Source organism: Engraulis encrasicolus, chromosome 14 (genome assembly GCF_034702125.1).
Source record: "Engraulis encrasicolus isolate BLACKSEA-1 chromosome 14, IST_EnEncr_1.0, whole genome shotgun sequence".
Lineage (NCBI taxonomy): Eukaryota > Metazoa > Chordata > Actinopteri > Clupeiformes > Engraulidae > Engraulis > Engraulis encrasicolus.
In genome coordinates, this window is record NC_085870.1 from 3,681,965 (window position 1) to 3,701,570 (window position 19,606).

Sequence of the window (19,606 nt, forward strand, 5' to 3'; positions counted from 1 at the left end):
TTTTGTTTGATCGCTAACTTTATGCTTAGTAGTTTCGTGCAGTGCATGGAAATTATGCTTTCCCCATGAGGTGAAAAGAAACCGAAGCGGTCTTCTACTAGGCTAGTCTACCTATTGAAAGGACAGTGCATGGCTGTCCAATTCTTATCCTTTCCCGTATTCACACAACGTTGGCATAGGCCTATTAAACGTTAAATCCACGCTTTGTTGGTGACTTTGATGCATATAATTTGGCTAATCCACATGTGCTGTTGCGATATGCCACTTCACTGTTTCAAGGGCTCGAGCACTGATGGTAAGCGAGCTGCGATTTTCAGGGCTCGCGCACTGATGGTAAGCGAGCGGCGATTTTCCCGGTAGACTTGGCTTTTCACACTGTCTGCTCGCTTGCGGTCCGGTTGAAAATCCCTCCGACCAATGTTTTATTTGGAGCGTGTAGGCCCTATTTGAATGAAATATCACATTGTCTTTGCTGTTTTCGTGCTCAAATTGACTTGTAAGCAACTGTCGAGTCTTGGGAGAGAAGGAAACGCGCGCACACACATGCTGAGGCCAGCCGAGGAAGATCTCATCCTCTCACCCAGGCTGTCTTTTTCGCTAGGCTACATGACTGATCAATGCACCAAACGCAGCCCAGGTGCCACTAGAAATTAGTATATCCAAAACCTTGTGTGACGACCAAAATTTGATGAAAACTTTTAAACAATGTTTGGCACAGCCAGGCTTTCCATCTCATCCGCGCATATGAACAAACAACGAGAGAGGGGCAACTTCACGTAGCCTACATTTAGTCAGATAGGGATGGAAAAGTAGCCTAGTAGATCTATAGGCCTAGTTATGATTCTTAAATGTATGGGACAAGCAGGCTACCAATTGTGCTTCCCCCACCAAAATAGCCACGCAAAAGCTGGACTTCTCCTACTGCAATAAAGTGGGGAGGTCGCGACTTTCGTCTTGAATGTTGCTAAATTTTAACTTGGCCTCCTCCATGCTTGCAGACAAGTCCCCAAAAGCACTTCAGAATCCTCTCCCTTTCACTCAAACAAACACACTCTCATACACTAGTTTTGTGAGATGGCTTTGTTTTCCATTGGAAATCCAATATGTCGAATAATTAACTTACATGCCCGTGCGTCGCGACGATAAAATATGTCGATAGTTTTTTTTTCAGTCGGTGCGCGTTGCCTTCAGCTCTACCATATTGTAACGGTGCAGCCGACTGTAGGCTATTTTTAAGTTTTAAAGGTTATGAGTTGGGCGTCAGGCAGCAATAAGACTGCCTTTGGTTTAGCCTTGTTACCTTTCCAAATATGAATAAAAAAAACACTGACCAACACATAAGAAATAACTTAGATCAACACAACGAACATCTTTTCTCATTTTTTAAGTAGTGCACTTTTGCAATAACCTGACTCTCGCGCAGATGGCGAGCTCACGAAGTGTAACGAAGATGCACGAAGCACTAGGGGTCTCGCGAGAGCCAGGCTACTTTTGCAAACCCTTGGTTGCAGACTTGCGCGCTCGGTCTCAATTTGGAACAGCGCACATCAGTGTCTGGCTTTAGCATTCAGAAATGGTGGTCTTCTCTGCGCGCACACTTCATGGTTCCTTCTCGCTTGCTCACTCGGCTTGTGGTTGTTGCGATCCTGACAATCTCAACCCCACTTTAGGCCTATAGGCTGCTCGGTGAGATGGGCGAAATGTAGCGAACATGGGATAATGCTGCGCTCTCACTACTGAGGAGGCAGAGATAGTCCGTTACAATATAGTAGCCTCTATATATTTTTTTTATTCATTCACGAGAGGTTCCGGATCAGCCATAATAAGTCCCGGAACACAGGGGGGGTCAAAATTACGAGGTGGGGGATCCTGTTCCGGCATGATCCGGCTCAAATTAAGCACTGGTCAATATCTTTTAATCCCGTGGTGCAAAAGCGATGAAAATCAATCGACATGCACACAAAGTGATGATACAGCTGCGAGAGTGTTCAGAACACAAATTCACGTCATGTCATTTGTTCGTGAAAGAAACCCGTCATATCCTTGGAATCTGATGAATCCCACACTAATAATATACTTTTAGCTGTATACCGATTGAATTGCGTCTCATTTCGATGCGTAATTTGTGAAATATTTAGATAAGAAAGTATTGGTTACTCCTGGAAATGCACTGGCTTACGTGTCAAGTACTTTAATTTTTTTGGCGCGAATTTCATTTCATAGCCTAGGGGTATTTACGCTTGCCTATCAATGGGAAGACGCGAGCCACGCGGAATCGAAACCAGTGTGCAGCATGTTGACAACAACTCGTGAAATCGTGTTTTGGACCCTACAGTGTAACACATTTTACCTTGGCTGCACGTGTGTGTTGGTAATGCACAACATAAATTATCTATTTCTGTCAGATATTTCCAAAATTGTGGCACTGCAACCATGTGGATTCGAACCGGCGTGGCTTCTGTTTTCCCATTAGAATGCAAGCGTGAATACCACTAGGCTATGTAATGAAATCTGCGCAAAAATTCTTAGGGATATCAAACTTCAACAGACGATTTTCTGGGAGTAACCACAACTTTATTGTCCAAATATTTTACAAATTACACCTCGGAATGAAACGAAATCCAATCGATATGCGGATAATACTGCATTATTGGTGCGGACGGTGTCAGATTGTAATGCCACGGCCGTGTTTTTTCACAAAGAAATTACAAGGTGTGTTGTGGAGGAAACAGCGGAGTCACGTTGTCGTGACATCCAATCAAATGTGCTGGTGGTGGTTGTACACTATTGCTTTCTACTTCACGCACTGAATTTAGGAGGAAACAGCTGAATCATGACTCAGCAATCATGCTTATCTCTTGTTGCTTCTTTGGTCACGCACTGCAATGCCAAGAAAGTAAGTAGCGGTGTGGACTCAGGAAAGTAGCCACACTACTTTGGGCTTACTGTGGGAATAGTAAGGTTTCGAGAAATGCATGGATTTTGCCTTGAAGTAAGTAGATAACTACAAAGTACATCTGTAGTTCAATGCTAACATTGCGGAAACGCACCCCAGAGCTGGAGTTTCCCAGGTGGGCTTTCTTTTAGCTTTAGCAAAATGCTAGCTGCAGCTTTGATGGTAGTAACAAAGATTTTCTAGGTCCCTTTCCACCGTCTCTAGTAGTGCACACTGACTTCTTTAGGAATAAAGTACACCTTTGTTAGCAGATAGAGTAAACTTTTTATTGACACTTTTGAACCAAAGAAACAATACATGGAAATTGTGCATTACCGAACAATGACATTTGTTTGTTTTCTTTATAATATATATTTATAATTCAAATATACTGTACATCTACACTATAACATTAATGATCCAAAAATGTGTATTAGTGCATCCTCTTCTAAAAAAACATAACAAAACAAAAAATCAAAACAAAACAAAATAAATTAAGAATATCACAGCTTCCAATTTTGAAAACGAGTCTTTGATTTAAAGATTGCACACCTCTGGCTGAGGATCGCGATATGCTCATGGCTAGTGATACCGAACACAAAACAAGTGTTGCCCACCTTCACAGACGAACTCCTGAACAAAATCGTTAACATGAGAGTGAGCGGCCACACCACTGAAGTCTATGAGAGCACAGAGCAGTAAAGTAGCCTACTTGACATTGGAAACTTAACAACATGATGAACAGCAACAAACACAGCAGGCTTTGTAAATGTTGCTCCATCGCATTACAATCCTGAAACATCGTAAATACTGGGTAGTATACTAAAATGTTAAGGCTTCTAATTTCGCAAAGGTGTCTTAAATAAAATCACCAGACCATGATGGATTGGGTCTTCAAATTACTGATAGATGATTATTCTTTTCCCCGAACAGAAAGAAAGTGCTGGCCTTTGCAAAATGCCAGGAAAATGGGTAAGATACTCAATGACTTCCATACTAAACTCATGTCATGTTGACAAGGTGTTGCCAGTGGACTATACATTTCTAAATGCTACGTCCAAGCAGCGCTAACGAAGTTCTTGGTTGTTTTGACAATGTAAAATAATTTACTGCATGGTAATTCAATTGTCTTGGTTCCTTGAGAGTTTCAGGTGTGTGTGTGTGTGTGTGTGTGTGTGTGTGTGTGTGTGTGTGTGTGTGTGTGTGTGTCTAAACAGTGCAGAATAATACTAGTGTTGGTTAAATCTGATAAAATACAAATTCGACATTTTTGCTGTAGTCAAACTGGGAGGTGCTTTACAAACATTTGTCATTTAAAAAGTATAAACAAATACTACAATATATATCTAGTAGTGTTTTCCCTTTTTCCCTTTTTTTTTAAAAACATTCATGTGTTCTGTGTTACAGTCCCAAGTGTATGTTTGATCTTCCTAACGGTAGGGACACATAGACACAAATTTGACCAAGCGAAGCGAACTTTGCCATTCATTCCTATGAGGGAGGCGAAAGCAAGCGATCAGGAGCGAAATTATTTAACCAAGTTTAATATTTATGCAAATGAGGAGTGAATTTCGCCTGCGGTGGCCAATCAAATCAACAACATAACTGTTCCATTCCAGTTGATTTGCCGCGACGACCCGATGATGGCTAATTTGTCAGAATGGAATACTGAATTTCGCCTCGCTCGTTTTGCCTGCTATGTGTCCCTAGCATAATGCTAAATTGACTTCATCACAAAGGTTCAAAGTCAAAGATATACTGTACCACCCTCATTCTTAGTAGAGGTAATGAATGCCTTTTTAATCCAAGCCCTATTACGTTTTTTTTAACATTTGTAACTACTCCCAAATACGTATTATGAACAACAATCAAACAGATTTTACTCTTCTCCTTAGATGTGTGTGAAGTCAAGGAAAAAAGATCTCCTTCAAGAGACAAGACAGTGCATTTACAAACATTGTGAAGGTCTATTCAAGTCTGACATATTAAAAATACATAAAGTTTAAAGCTGGTGTCGCTTGCTACTGGCAGAAGATGCTAGCTGCTATGTTAGCCTTTAGCACACAAACCTTATGGCATTGTAACCCCTCTTGGGCCTTTGCGGTTCTTGCCACAAAAACACACAAAGAACTCACCCAAACTCACACTAATACTCTAATACAGACAATGTGTGTCAAAGTGAAATCTGTTTCCTGATTGTGGCTTGTTTTGAACCAGGTAAACACTGAGCACTTAATCACATTTTTCTTTTGAACCAAAACAACAAGCATGACATCACAGCATTATAATAATAGGTTTGACATACTCCTTTTGACAAAAAACAGGATGTGAAACACCATGATGGACGTAAACATCCCTGCATCGTATTGCTTTTCCCTCCTCTCATATAACTGAAGATGAAAATGTCAATGCACTGCGATGTAACCTTCAGGTCAAGCAAAGGTCCCTTTGTTTCCTGGTAGTCTATTCTACCACACAACACTGAAGCAGGCCTCAAAGCAAGCGTTCTCCTGTGTACAAACACTGTCATCAGATGTTTAAGAAATGACGCTTGGCTCTTTAGTCAAGCCTTAGAGAACATTATCTGCAATAAATGGCTCTTAGTTTCCACAAATAAGAATACTGAATTCTGGCAAGTATTTGACTCAGCATTTGGAAACGAGACACTTTCATACCCAAGCAACGTGACTTCGGCTTCACAGATACTACTACATGGGTATTGCAGTGAAAACTGACAGACGAGACATGTTTTTTGCTGCTACATATTTTCTCCACAATCATGGAGGAAAATAAAAATCTACCATGTTACCATTTCCTGCGTGTCGTGCGTATCTTTAAATGAGCTTCAAGCTAAACATGAACCATGCTGTTTCTACAACCTAACGCTAGCTTGCAATGCTACTTAAAGTTCTGCGTTTCCCAAGTAAGAGAGAGAATATTCCGAATAGCAGCACTTTGGCCCATTCAACACTTGATAAATTCTTATAACATTTTTTTTAAACAATCGCCTTAAAGTGCCATCCAACCAACCTGCTCCATCACATTCTATCACACTGACGGTATACATTAGTTTGTCAAATATATAATTATATTCATGGATTTCTATGTATACCTTATATAATGTTATGTTAAGGATTTTACTCAAACAAATTATACTCTATTTATTACACCAGTCTAAACATCTGTGATGAAGGTAAACATAAAAAAATGTAAACCTTCATAAGTGGCACATGATACAACGCAAAGACACTTACTGGATATTTGGCACAGTAAAAAGAGCAAAGAACTCACAGAATAGAGCAAGAGAGAGAGACAAAAAAACAAAACAAAGTACATTTCGCATTAGGAGCCAAATTTCTATCCGTGTGTAAGGAAGAGGCTTTCATCCCTTTGAATATGTCCAGATCTTTTTTTTGTAGTTTACATTTGTGCAGGCAACAAAAAAAGGTGCCTGCTTTGTAGACATGAAAACTGTCTTCAGCTGTGATGGTTGGCTGGTCACTATATGTGTTCTTCAAGCTCAAATCAACCTTGATACACATGCTTGTCCCATACAGACGGGATACAGACAGCAGCTCAAATAGACACGACAGGTTTTACTGTAATGTTCTCTGATCGCCTTCTTTTCAACCACTCTGTTTTTTCTCTGTGCAAACGATGAGCGGAAACGGAACAGAGGTTTAATTCTGAGAGACCTTGCCTCAGGTGGCAGAAAAGACGGAACGAACACAATAAGCTCAGATGACGTACAGCGGTGTAGGGCTGGGTTCAAAAGATCGAATCGTGATCCAATATCGATTCACGTTCGAAAAGGGCGATATCGATTCACAACTTTGTGGATCGATCTTTTGCCATCATTATGGCGCTATTTACTAATCCACATCCTGTAGCTCTCTTCCACAGTTTCCCACTTATTTCTCACATACAAAGGTATTTCATGTTTGTGTGGGCATCAAAGGCTGAGATATTTAGGTTTTTATAACCGGTCCTAGAATTCTAGGCATAAATGGGTTTAAGTGACAGCCCAGCAATACAAAAGATCGATATCGAATCGGATCGGATCGTGGATCGAATCGCATCGTAGCCTTCTGGATCGGAATCGAATCGATCCGGGAAATTTGGATCGATTCCCAGCCCTACGGTGGAGTGTTCCTACAGTCCTACAGTCGTCCCACGTTACCTTCATCGTGGTGTATTTATTTCTCTATTACGCCCACAACCTGCCTCAATGTCCTGACTGCACTCTTCATCTCTCTCATGACATGACAATGTGAGCATGGCTTTGGAGGTGCGCACCACACCACACCACAGGTTTCAGCCCATCAGGTGGCCTGCTGAGTACATCCAACAGAGTCATCAACGGCAGTGCCAACGATTTACCCCCCAAACACACAAGGTCGGCCAGGCAGGCAGGCAGGCACCCCGTGGACCCACATTAAATATGGGACAGGACAGGGGTGGAGTTGGGAGAGTGTGTTGTGTTGTAAGGTTGGAGTGGACTGGAGAGGCGAGACAGGTGGGGTCTGGTGGGGTGCAGTGAAAAAAAGAACACTGGAGTGCACAGGGGATCACTCCTCTGATCTCGCCATCACATCCCTCTTTTAGGAGCGGTCACAGCAAGGTCCGACCGTGCTCTCCAGCGAGAGTTGCGAGGAGTGGCGAATGAGGGGCGTCATCATGGGGTCCACCATGGAAGAGGTGGGGAACAGCTTGTACCAGCCAATCACCATGGTGCTCAGATCCAGCTCCTCCAATAGGATGCGAGCTACGCCCATGAAACACTTGCGGTCCATCCGGCCGTAGTTTCCCCACACTATGACCTGGAAAAAACATGGAAAAACACAAACAAACATTTACACATGGGAAAGGAGGTCGCTCTAGCCTTGTTGGTGCTCACAGTCCAGCACCGTAGTCAGTAGAGATGCACAGGATCCAAGATCCGGATCCGGATCCGGCAGGATAATAGGGTTTTTCACAGGATCCGGATCCGGCAGGATCTTAAGCAGTGGATCCGGTATCCGGCAGTTACCTAAAAATCAGGATCTGGTGCATCTCTAGCCTAGGTTTTTCAGTCAGTCTTTCACAACCCCAAATGCTGCATGAAGTGAAAGCCCTTTGGAAGCGGCCAGTGCAGGCAGTGTGGCAGTAAGCCAATGAGTCTAAAAAATAGTTTGAGCCAACGTAATAAAAAGGGCCCACGTGTGCGAGTAGGCTATGTGTTTCAACCCTTTCCTAGGATCAGGTATCCGGTTCCGGATCCGGCAGGATCTTAAGCAGTGGATCCGGTATCCGGCAGGATCCTAAAAATCAGGATCCGGTGCATCTCTAGTAGTCAGTAGAAAACAAGCTGGTCCACTAGAGCAGTGTTTCTCAACCTTTTTTTAGGCGAGGCACCCTTTCAATTCATGAAAAATGTCAAGGCACCCCAAACCAATACGCCGTAACATGGCACTGCATCCGATACCACACAATCTTAGAAAAGTATAGACGAACTTTGGAACAGTTGCAGCTGACTGGGGCAACCTATATTTACTTTATTGTGTATAAATGGCAGATGAAAGATTCCACTGACTAACATTAACTTATCAATTTAGACAAATATGTATTATATTACATCATTTATTTATCAGCTACGTTACCGCGGCACCCCTGAGGGAGGCCTGCGGCACCCCAGGGTGCCCCGGCACCCCTGTTGAGAAACACTGCACTAGATGAAGTCTACTTGACGCTGATGAAGACACACAGCGTTTGAAACGTTAATGAATCAAAGTTTATTAAGGTTTGTAGCAATATTACTGGTGTTCAACAGAAAAGCATGACTGCGCTGTACGAGGAACAGGTAATAAGGAAGGCCGAAGTGTATTTTAGAAAATTACTCCCATCCCCTGCATAAGGGATTCCAGTTTTTACCTTCTGGTTCCCGCTTTAAATGCCCATTAGCTAGGACAAATAGATATAAGAATTAATTTTTACCCTCTGCTATCCAGCTGCTAAATTCCACTAGGAAGCATAGATAGCCATGAGTTGTATGTTAAGCTATTTTAAGCCCTACTCTGTAGATCTTTCTTTTAGATTACTCATTTATCTTAACCCCTAACCCTTTTTATGCGGGTTTTAACGGTTATTTATGTCTGTTAAATGTTCTATGTGTGGGTGTGGGTGTGGGTGTGAAGGTGTACCACCACTGCAAAACAATTGCCCATACTGGGACAAATAAAGGCTACTACTACTACTACTACTACTACGTTAAGCCGGCCATACACAGTGCGATATTTTCACTCGTGGGTCTTAAGCTTCTGCTCACACTGCACAATGGAGTTTCACTGTTTAAAAGTTCACAGCTCACGACTCACGTCCTCACACTACACGAGCCGACAGTCGGATGCGAGCAAAATGCTTCCACTGTACGACGCGACAGGCATGTTTCCCCGATCTGCAGAGGAGGGAACATGCGCACCTGAGGTGGAGATGAGATCGCACTCAACAGCGAATTGCACGGCCTTATTCATTTGTGCATGTGAAGTGTCAAATCGGGACGTAGCGCTGCTTTAACTATGCGATTTACGCACGAGTCACGACCAGAATTTCAAACCGTTTTGATTTTCTTGCGACCCTGCGATTGCACGATCGTGAGGTGAAATCGCTTGTCGTTACCCCAGGTACACTGCACAATGCGAGACTCACGATTGACCTGCGATTGAGCAAGAAATCGGCCCGACTCTCAAAAAGTCGTGCGAGTGCCAAATTGGGGCAAAATCGGGGCAAAAGTCGCACAGTGTAAGCCCAGCTTAAGTCATGCTTGCACCACAACAGAATAACAGCAAAACGTATGTGCTCCAGTCATCCCCAGTCTATCTAAACACATGTAAAAGCTGCCCTCATGTTCAATTGTTTGGATTCTAGCATGTTGGTGTATTCCTGGAATTTGCAGATTTAGAAAATGTCTTGTTGATGTGGGCTAAGTATGTTAATTATATATGGTTTTGTATAGTTTTTTTCTGCGCAAGAGGGTTTTGTTTTGTTTTTTACATTGAATGCAAACACAATAGCAGTGAAATGTAATTACTTATAATAATAATTAGTTAAAGTTTTAAGTTGTGCTTTTACAGTAGAAACTGATTCAGTTAAATGGTAATCACATCTTGAGTAGGCCACATGTAGTGCAGACCGGGGCTAGTTGGCACACTTATCAGTTCAAGTGTCATATCTTTGTCATACTGTACATTGCTTTAAAACTCCCAAACTAAGATATTCTAAAAGGGTTACATCTCAGCTAATTATTACGCACATGCGCCTTTGGTTGATAATGAATTGTTTCCATCTACATGTGATTAAAGTGTTGTTGTGAATTTGTGCCAACTTGCCCCAACCCGGCAACCCGCTACAATATTGACTATAGCTTCTATCCATAGGCATGTAGGCCTACATAGTAGCACAAGTACATTAACTATAATGTACATATTGCATACATTGCACAATACTCATATTATTGGTAGATAGTAGTAGAGTAAGAATAATAATTTTCTACAATACATCCAATACATTCTTATGGATACGGGGCCAACTTGCCCTAGAAATGAGTGTGCCAACTTGCCCCATACTCAACAGGACAGCACTCTTGACTGAAATCATGTTATCCTGTTAACACCTGACATCACAGAATTCCAGGTTTAATATCAAATTAGAGGTAGATCCCCTATCTATCACACAGAATATTTATATGTTTCTATTGCTAACTGTTAGTTTTCTAGAACTAATTTAATGGAAGGTGCAGATTCTTAGTTTGGACATCACAAAATAAAAAAGTTTCACTCACTTTCAGATTTTACAAACTTGATCACTCTGAATTAGTTGTATTAACTCTATTCAAGATGGGCATGATTTTAGTGTTGGAATTTTGAAGATGTGACCTGTAATGGCCCAGGAAATGAGTGTGTGCCAACTTACCCCTGTGCCAACTAGCCCCGGTCTCCCCTACTGAAATGTCTTGCACACAGTACTGTACAGCAGATGAAAACAATGTAAGTTGCTGCTATTCATCAGACGTTTGGGAGCCACAATTACATGGCTTTCGTCTCTTTTGTGTGTTTAGAAGTGATGCATTGTTGTCATAAGTCACCGTCTACAGATACAGGCACACTCCAACGTCCTCCGCATTAAAAGAGTGGGCTGGTCTTTTTAAGGCTTTCATGTTTGCTTGTACAAAGTGTGATAAATGTCCTCCTGTGTTGCAAAAAAAATAATACTGTAAACGAATGTTTAGCGCTGCCATATTTTCCCTGACACCAAAAATAAAGCGTTCAGTTTGTTTCTTTGTTCTCGTGCCAAGATTCAGGAAGGGGGGGGAATGCTAAAGCGGAATCGTGTAATGTCGAATGGTAGGCTACGGCGTGTTGACATTGAATTAGACATTGAATTATAACCCAATAATCATGATTTTGAAGCTGTTGATTGCAAAGTAGACAAACTGTTTTGGTGACCTCTGTGCTTCCCCTCTAACCTTAATAACTTGGCTGGCTTTGTAGTGTAGTTATCCTTTACTCACGTCCTCGGATTGCCTATTAATAGCTCGTCAACAAGTGGTGACACAGCCTAGATACGCAGCCAGCACTGGTGGCCATGGTGCCATCTTTCATGAGTTCTGTTGCGAGGCAAAGCCAGCCAAATGCCTCACTCTATTTACATGTCTATTTCTGTGAAGATCCAATGAGGTTGTGTTGTGTGTTGTGTTCGTCAATGAAGTTGTGTTTTCGTCAATGAAGGTGACCACGTCTTGAAAGTTTCCGAACTACATGTAGACCTTGTTTGAGGGTGGAGAGGAGACGGCTGGTTGTGTGTTTCTTTTTTCAGATGACACACCAAATATAGGCTACTGCTCAGAAATCAGGGCAGACCTATTTAATTAATTAACAATCTCGTAAAAAAAGACCAATATTTTGGCCTGCAGAAAAGCCTTGGCTTATATAAGGGATAGATATATAGTGTATATATATGAGGGATATGAGGGATTGGCCTATAGGCTATATACTGTATGAGGGATGTATATATAATATAAAATATATTCATTGAAAATATATACTTATTGAATTGTATTCTCTCAGCTTTGGATTTATGATGTTATTATCACCCATAATGACGAAAGCAAATTTGCAGATCCAGTTTCTATAGTGTGCCAATTTGGCACATGCTGTCTGGTCATAAAACTCATGTGAGCACTCTGTCATTGGGCTTCTTTTTTTTCAAGACATCAAACACATTTGATTTAACGAATTAGAAGAAGGTTTTCTCCCAAAACAGCTAGTAGTCTGGTAGAATACCTGCTTCACTTCGGAACGTACAGTAACTTGTCTAACATCGTCACAAAAAAAGGTGAATTGATTTGCTACAACTGTCTGGACTGCCGTTTTGAATGTCATGTATGTAGGGATGCACCGATACCACTTTTTTGAAAACCTACACAAGCACGAGTACATTAATGTGTGTACTTGCCGATACCGAGTACCGATACCGATACCTTTTACCACCAAAATACAATGAAAATAAATGCATGGCCTTTTTTTTCCACGTGTGATATTTTTATTGTCCATTTCCATGTAGATTTAAATGTTATTAACACATTGAGTACCGACAACGCATTGATACGTTTTTCACGCCCATGCGTTGTATACCAAAACGTAAAAATACGTTTTTGCAGTTAAATATCATATTTTGAATCTACACCCTTCAATGGACAATATATGTGATTTTGGGAGCTCTGTGATGGACATAAATGACAACATTTGCAGTCAAAAGTTTGTGTTATGATTTGGACATTTTAATTTAACTTACCAATATGCCTGGATACCAACCCATGTCGCCTACCGTAGACTATCTGTAATAGGCTCCTAATGATCGCGCAGCGCATTGATGCTAAGGCTCTGCATTTGATTTCATCGCTAAATGATCCTGCAATGATGGTCTTTTACTCTCTCTGTACCCCTTCACTTGTGGTATGGTAGCTACAGGAAGGGCTGTAGCACCCAATGTGAGTAGGCTGCCGGATGGTGAATCTTGCCATGTTGTTGTTTCCCTAGTACGGTCACGGTAGCGTGTGTTGTGTCTGACTTCACGCAATAGGTAAACACAGACCATTGTATATGGTGCCTGGAGTATCTCGAACTTTCTGGACTTGCTAGACCTTTACCAGATCCTTGGATCCAAATGGCACCCGAGCTGTGATTGGAGTAATGCGCTCCGATTTGGAAGTTTGATCGCCTAAAAGATAAGTTTATTTGATTATTTGCCCCCCATGTTGAACTTTCTGACGTACAGCCAGAAGCTAGCATAGATGGCTACATATCATATGGATCGGATGGGCTACATCTAAGCATCATATCATTTGGATTTGTTGTCAATGTTGGGCTATTATTTCGGGAGTCATCGGACGCTATTTTAGCAAATGTCTCACCCTCTGCATGTGTGCAAAGAGTTTGTGTTCAGTCCGCGTGAAAAATGGGGATATCAAAGGGCATTGATTGCCGATGTCGTAGTGGGACAGAGCAGGAGGTGTGCTGCCGTAATGGTTTCCCTAGTACGATCGGTGCCCACGCTGTGTATTGTGTCTGACTTCACGCAATAGGTAAACACGGAGACCAATTGTATATCGTGCCAGGAGTATCTTGAACTTTCTGGGCTTGCTACCTAGACCTTTACCAGATCCTTGGATCAAAATGGCACCCGAATTGTAATTGGAGTAATGCGCTCCGATTTGGAAGTTTGATCGCCAACCAGATAAGTTTATTTGATTATTCACCCCCATGTTGAACTGTCTGTGTCTTCCTGTAGGCCTATGTGAAAAGCCAGAAGCTAACATAGATGGCTACATATGGATCGGATGGGCTACATCTAAGCAATATCATTGGGATTTGTTGTCAATGTTGGGCTATTATTTCGGGAGTCATCGGGAACTATTTTAGCAAATGTCCCACCTTCTGCATGTGTACAAAGAGTTTGTGTTCAGTCTGTGTGCAAAACGTGCATTTCGAAGGGCATTGATTGCCCGATGTCGTAGTGGTACAGAGCAGGAGGTGTGTCTTGACGAGCAGGAAGATGCGTGTCAGAGCTAACCTTGCACCAAATTGTGAGTAAAACCAACTCGTCCCCTTTCAAACTCGTCGCATTCTGAAGAAGCGCACCCTTCACAAAAACCTCAATATCTCCGATTGTAGCTGAATTCCATGGATACCCGCTTCGGTTTAGCGTGGGTTTGCTCGGCAATAAAAGCTCGTAGAGACACACAGTTTTCACCTACTAAGAGGGCAGCGTCTCCACTTTCAAACGAGTCATAACATATTTCAGTGGCCCTATCACATAATACGCTGTGAGTCTACAAAGAACGTCAAAAAAAGGCTTAGAACGCTGGTATTCTACGACATAATTCTGTGAGCACCGCCGGTATTCAATGTGTTAAATGTATGAGGTGGCACTTTTTTCCATGCTGCTTTCAAGTCCACAGAACGTGACAAGATTTTGCAGTGTTTTGTGTAATAGCAGTATCGTTCCTGGTATCGGCAAGTGCTTGATATGTATGAGTATGAGTATAATGAGCACCAGTATCGGTATCGGTGCCAGGCTTGTACGAAATTCCGAATGGAAAGAATTTAAATTCAAAGCAATGCCATAATACGAACACTAGGTGGTGGTGTTCTATGTACTTTCAATGGGTGGTGTAGATTAAATTCAAAGAAATTCAAGGTAGTGGCACCACCTAGTGTTCGTATTATGGCATTATTTTGAATTGAAATTCTTTCCATTCGGAATTTCGTACAAGCCTGATCGGTGCATCCCTACATGTATGATGACGAATGTTTCCTTTACCTGTACGACCTTCCCCTGGGGAGCTTCAGAGAAGACCAGGACCTGATTATAGAGCGGGTCCAGCGACTTCCTCACCGACTTGGTCTTCTTCTTAGCTACACAGACGCCATTTTCAAGTAGGTAGACCTTTATGTACGCCGCTGTGGAGAGAGGGGGTAAAAATCAGATTCATACAGATACATACATCTTGCTGAAAAGAACACATACTGTATTATGCCGTTAATGATGGGGACTGCTACATTCCAGCGTAGGCTCTCATTCTGTAAGACAGTGCTGCCCAACCAGGGGTAAGTGTACCACTAGGGTACGCGAGCACACTGTGGGGGGAATATGTGGAAAAAAATGTCAATATTAACTACTATAGATTACGGTTATGGGTAAGGCTACGGCTTATGGTTAAGGCTACTGTATCTATGTACAGTGTGAATACATGATTTTGCATGCTGCTGCCAGTACACATAAATAAACTGAAATATAGAATCTGTAAAACACATCGCTACTGCACATAAGCTATAAATTCTATGTATGTAATGCATGCAATGCAGTGGGTGAAGCCTAAGACTAGTTTCCCCCTGGGGACAATAAAGTGTACAATAAAGTACAATCTCTATCTATCTCTTCTTCCTCTGCCTTCCTGCTATTTCTGCCTCTCCTCTATACCTCTCCTTTTAAATCCATCTCTAACAATGATGTTTTTCCCATTTGTTAAGCACTTTGAGTTACATGTCTTGTATGATACAGTGCTATACAAATACAATTATTATGAAATCATTATTCAGACTAATTTCCCCCTGGGGACAATAAAGTGCACCCTACTTGACTGCAAAGAGAAACGGTGAAAACCTCTGGTCTACCAGGCTCCATGTCTGCCTGGATGTCTTTTGCGCTACCTGGAGGTAACACAACACCTTCAGCATTGCTTCTAGTCAGGCCAGGAGCTATACAAATATTGTTTCCGAGCTCAGGAAAAATCGGGAACTCCTCCCACTTTTTTGTATCGGGAAGCAAACAACCAGTAGCAAACCAGAGGAGGCGGGTCAACCATGCCATTTGGGAAATGTTAATTGTTATGCTCTTGGTCAGACCAAGTCTCGAAAGAGATTTGAAAGTCAATGTTAATCAGGCTAACCTGGAGGCCCTTTGGATCCTGGCTTCATGGTGAGTCCCCTGGCCTGAATGATCTCCACTTCAAGCTGCCCGTTCCGCTCTGCCAAGCCAATTTCCACGTCACCTATAATAAAACAATATCAAATTAACCTGATTGCCTTTAGATGTCTGGATCAAGATATATAATTTCTATTATGTTATTTTATGTTTGCTCTTTTATGCTCTTTGGCTTTCTCTCAGTAGTAATAAATTAACCTGATTGAGCTAGACATTCTGGCGGACACACAGACAGTATATCATGTTTATGGTCAGTCATAATCTTGGTAACACTTTATAATAAGTACCCCTTTTTAGGCATTACTTAAGGGTTAGTTAAGCCTTATTTTACCATTAGTTAACCCTTAGTGAATCACGAGTTAATCATTATGTAAGCATTATTTCTCATTTCCTAACTATTATCTACTACCGTTAGTAAATGGTTAGTGTGTGCTGATGTAACGGTTCGCTAAGCAAAGTTAAACCTTAGTTAAGCCTTATTTTTAACATTAATTAACCCTTAGTGAATCACGAGTAAGTCGTTATGTATGTGTTATTTCATCATAAGCAATGCTTATCAAGTCATTTGTTAATGTTTTGGAAAGCATGGAAAGGTTTTCACTTTAAAAGTTCCCCAGATATGCGCAAGTAGTGAGTTGTAACTTCTTGTTAATGCATAAGCAATGCCTAACAAATCATTTGTTAACGTTTTGTAAAGCATGGAAAGGTTTTCACTTTAGATCAGTTCCCCAGATATACTTAAGTAATGAGTTGTAACTCCTTGATAATGCATAAGCAATGCTTAGCAAGTCATTTGTTAACGTTTTGGAAAGCATGGAAAGGTTTTCACTTTAAAAGTTCCCCAGATATGCGCAAGTAGTGAGTTGTTACTTCTTGTTAATGCATAAGCAATGCCTAACAAATCATTTGTTAACGTTTTGTAAAGCATGGAAAGGTTTTCACTTTAGATCAGTTCCCCAGATATACTTAAGTAATGAGTTGTAACTCCTTGATAATGCATAAGCAATGCTTATCGAGTCATTTGTTAATGTTTTGGATAGCATGGAAAGATTTTCACTGAAAAAGTTCCCCAGATTTGCGTTAGTACTGCGTTGAAACTTCTCGATAATGCATAAGCAATGCTTATCAAGTCATTTGTTAACGTTTTGGAAAGCATGGAAATGTGTTCACTTTATATCAGTTCCCCAGATATACTTAAGTAATGGGTTATACATCCTTGATAGTGCATAAGCAATGCTTATCAAGTCATTCGTTAATGTGTTGTAAAGCCATAACAGGTTTTCACTTTAGATCAGTTCCCCAGATAACCTTAATTAATGAGTTGTAACTCCTTGATAATGCATAAGCAATGCTTAATAAGTAATTTGTTAACGTTTTTGGAAAGCATGGAAAGGTTTTCACTTTAGATCAGTTCCCCAGATATACTTAAGTAATGGGTTATACATCCTTGATAGTGCATAAGCAATGCTTATCAAGTCATTTGTTAATGTTTTGGAAAGTATGGAAAGGTTTTCACTTAAAAAGTTCCCCAGATATGCGTTACTAATGCGTTGAAACTTCTTGGTAATGCATAAGCAATGCTTATCAAGTCATTCGTTAATGTGTTGTAAAGCCATAACAGGTTTTCACTTTAGATAAGTTCTCCAGATATACTTAAGTAACTGGTTATAAATCATTGATAATGCATAAGCCATGCTTATCAAGTCATTTGTTAATGTTTTGGAAAGCATGGTGAGATTTCCACTTAAAAAGTTCCCCAGATATGCGTTAGTAATGAGTTGTGACTTCTTGGTAATGCATAAGCAATGCTTATCAAGTCATTTGTTAACGTTATGGAAAGCATGGAAAGGTTTTCACTTTAGATCAGTTCCCCAGATATACTTAAATAATGGGTTATACATCCTTGATAGTGCACAAGCAATGCTTATCAAGTCATTTGTTAATGTTTTGGAAAGTATGGATAGGTTTTCACTTAAAAAGTTCCCCAGATATGCGTTATTATTGCGTTGAAACTTCTTGGTAATGCATAAGCAATGCTTATCAAGTCATTCGTTAATGTGTTGTAAAGCCATAACAGGTTTTCACTTTAGATCAGTTCCCCAGATATACTTAAGTAATGGTTCGTAATTCCTTGATAATGCATAAGCAACGCTTAACAAGTCATTTGTTAATAATGTCCAGAAACATCCATGAGGGGCAGTCAGATGAGCCTCAACTTAGGCCTAGGCCTACTGTTTGCCATGCTACCAGTCATCACACACTAACCATTACAAAAGGGTTAAATAGGACTTCACTGATGCTAAAGCAAGAGTTTACAAACCGTTACCATACATGCCTAATAGTACTTGTTAATGGTTAGGTGGTAGGAGACAACAAAGAGATAATGTTTTTTTCATAAATAAAGGTGGGTTATCAGACATTTTAATGATGGTTTACTAATGCTTATCAGAAAGTTAAATCACCATAGACGAATGATTAATTAGCAGTACTTAATAATTTCACAGAAATACATAATGACTGACTCGTGATTCACTAAGGGTTAACTAATGCTTAATTTTGTTTAGCGAGTAGTTACATCAGCACACACTAACCATTTACTAACGGTATTAGTTAATGGTTAAGAAATGAGAAATAACACATACATAACGATTTACTCGTGATTCACTAAGGGTTAATTAATGTTAAAAATAAGGCTTAACTAAGGTTTAACTTTGCTTAGCGAACCGTTACATCAGCACACACTAACCATTTACTAATGGTAGTAGATAATAGTTAAGAAATGAGGAATAACACATACATAACGACTAACTCGTTATTTACTAAGGGTTAACTATTGTTAAAATAAGGCTTATTTAAGGCTTAACTTTGCTTAGCGAACCGTTATATCAGCACGCACTAACCATTTACTAACGGTAGTAGATAATAGTTAGGAAATGAGAAATAATGCTTACATAATGATTAACTCGTGATTCACTAAGGGTTAACTAATGGTAAAATAAGGCTTAACTAACCCTTAAGTAATGCCTAAAAAGGGGTACTTATTATAAAGTGTTACCATAATCTTTTGTTTTCTCTCAGCATTCTCTGCAGGTTTTTTTTGTTTGTTTGTTTTATTCTTCTCACCCATGGAGGTTGTTGCCAGAGTCTGCCGGCCTACAAACTGGGCGGGGCCCATGCCGTCCAGGAAGTCGCTGAACTGGGCATCGGAGGCCAGGCACATCCCCGAGTAGTTAAGGCTGAAACAGAAAGAAGAGGCTGCGGCATTAGAGGGCACTGCACTGCGCAGGATGGTGGCCAGAGTAGGTATTACAACTGGGCATCGGAGGCCAGGCACATCCCCGAGTAGTTAAGGCTGAAACAGAAACAAGAGACCGTGGCATTAGAGGGGCAGGATGCACGGTGCAGGATGGTGGCCAGAGTAGGTATTACAACTGCTGCATTAGAGGTGCACTGTGCAGGATGGTGGCCAGAGTATTATGTATGAAAAGAACAGCATTATGTATGAAAAATGCAATTTTCCCAGTCATAAGGAAAACTTAGAATTTGATGGTGGTTGTAAGTATACATGAAAAAGGTAACATTTCTGAAAGGGCAGCATGAATTCTGGAAATAAACTACTAAAAATATTACACGGTGCACTGTGCAGGATGG

General features: G+C 40.9%; 1 protein-coding gene across 1 annotated transcript in view; it reads right to left on the reverse strand.

Moving 5' to 3' along the window:
* Window positions 1-7,536: 7,536 nt before the first annotated feature.
* Window positions 7,537-19,606, reverse strand: part of rims4 (regulating synaptic membrane exocytosis 4) — a 47,282-nt gene continuing 35,212 nt past the window's right edge. Inside the window, exons 3-6 of the mRNA XM_063216297.1 lie at window positions 19,079-19,191; window positions 15,921-16,022; window positions 14,792-14,931; window positions 7,537-7,755 (exon numbers count right to left, since the gene is read on the reverse strand). Of these exons, the coding sequence (XP_063072367.1) occupies window positions 7,537-7,755; window positions 14,792-14,931; window positions 15,921-16,022; window positions 19,079-19,191 (574 nt within the window). The remainder of the gene's footprint in view (window positions 7,756-14,791; window positions 14,932-15,920; window positions 16,023-19,078; window positions 19,192-19,606) is intronic.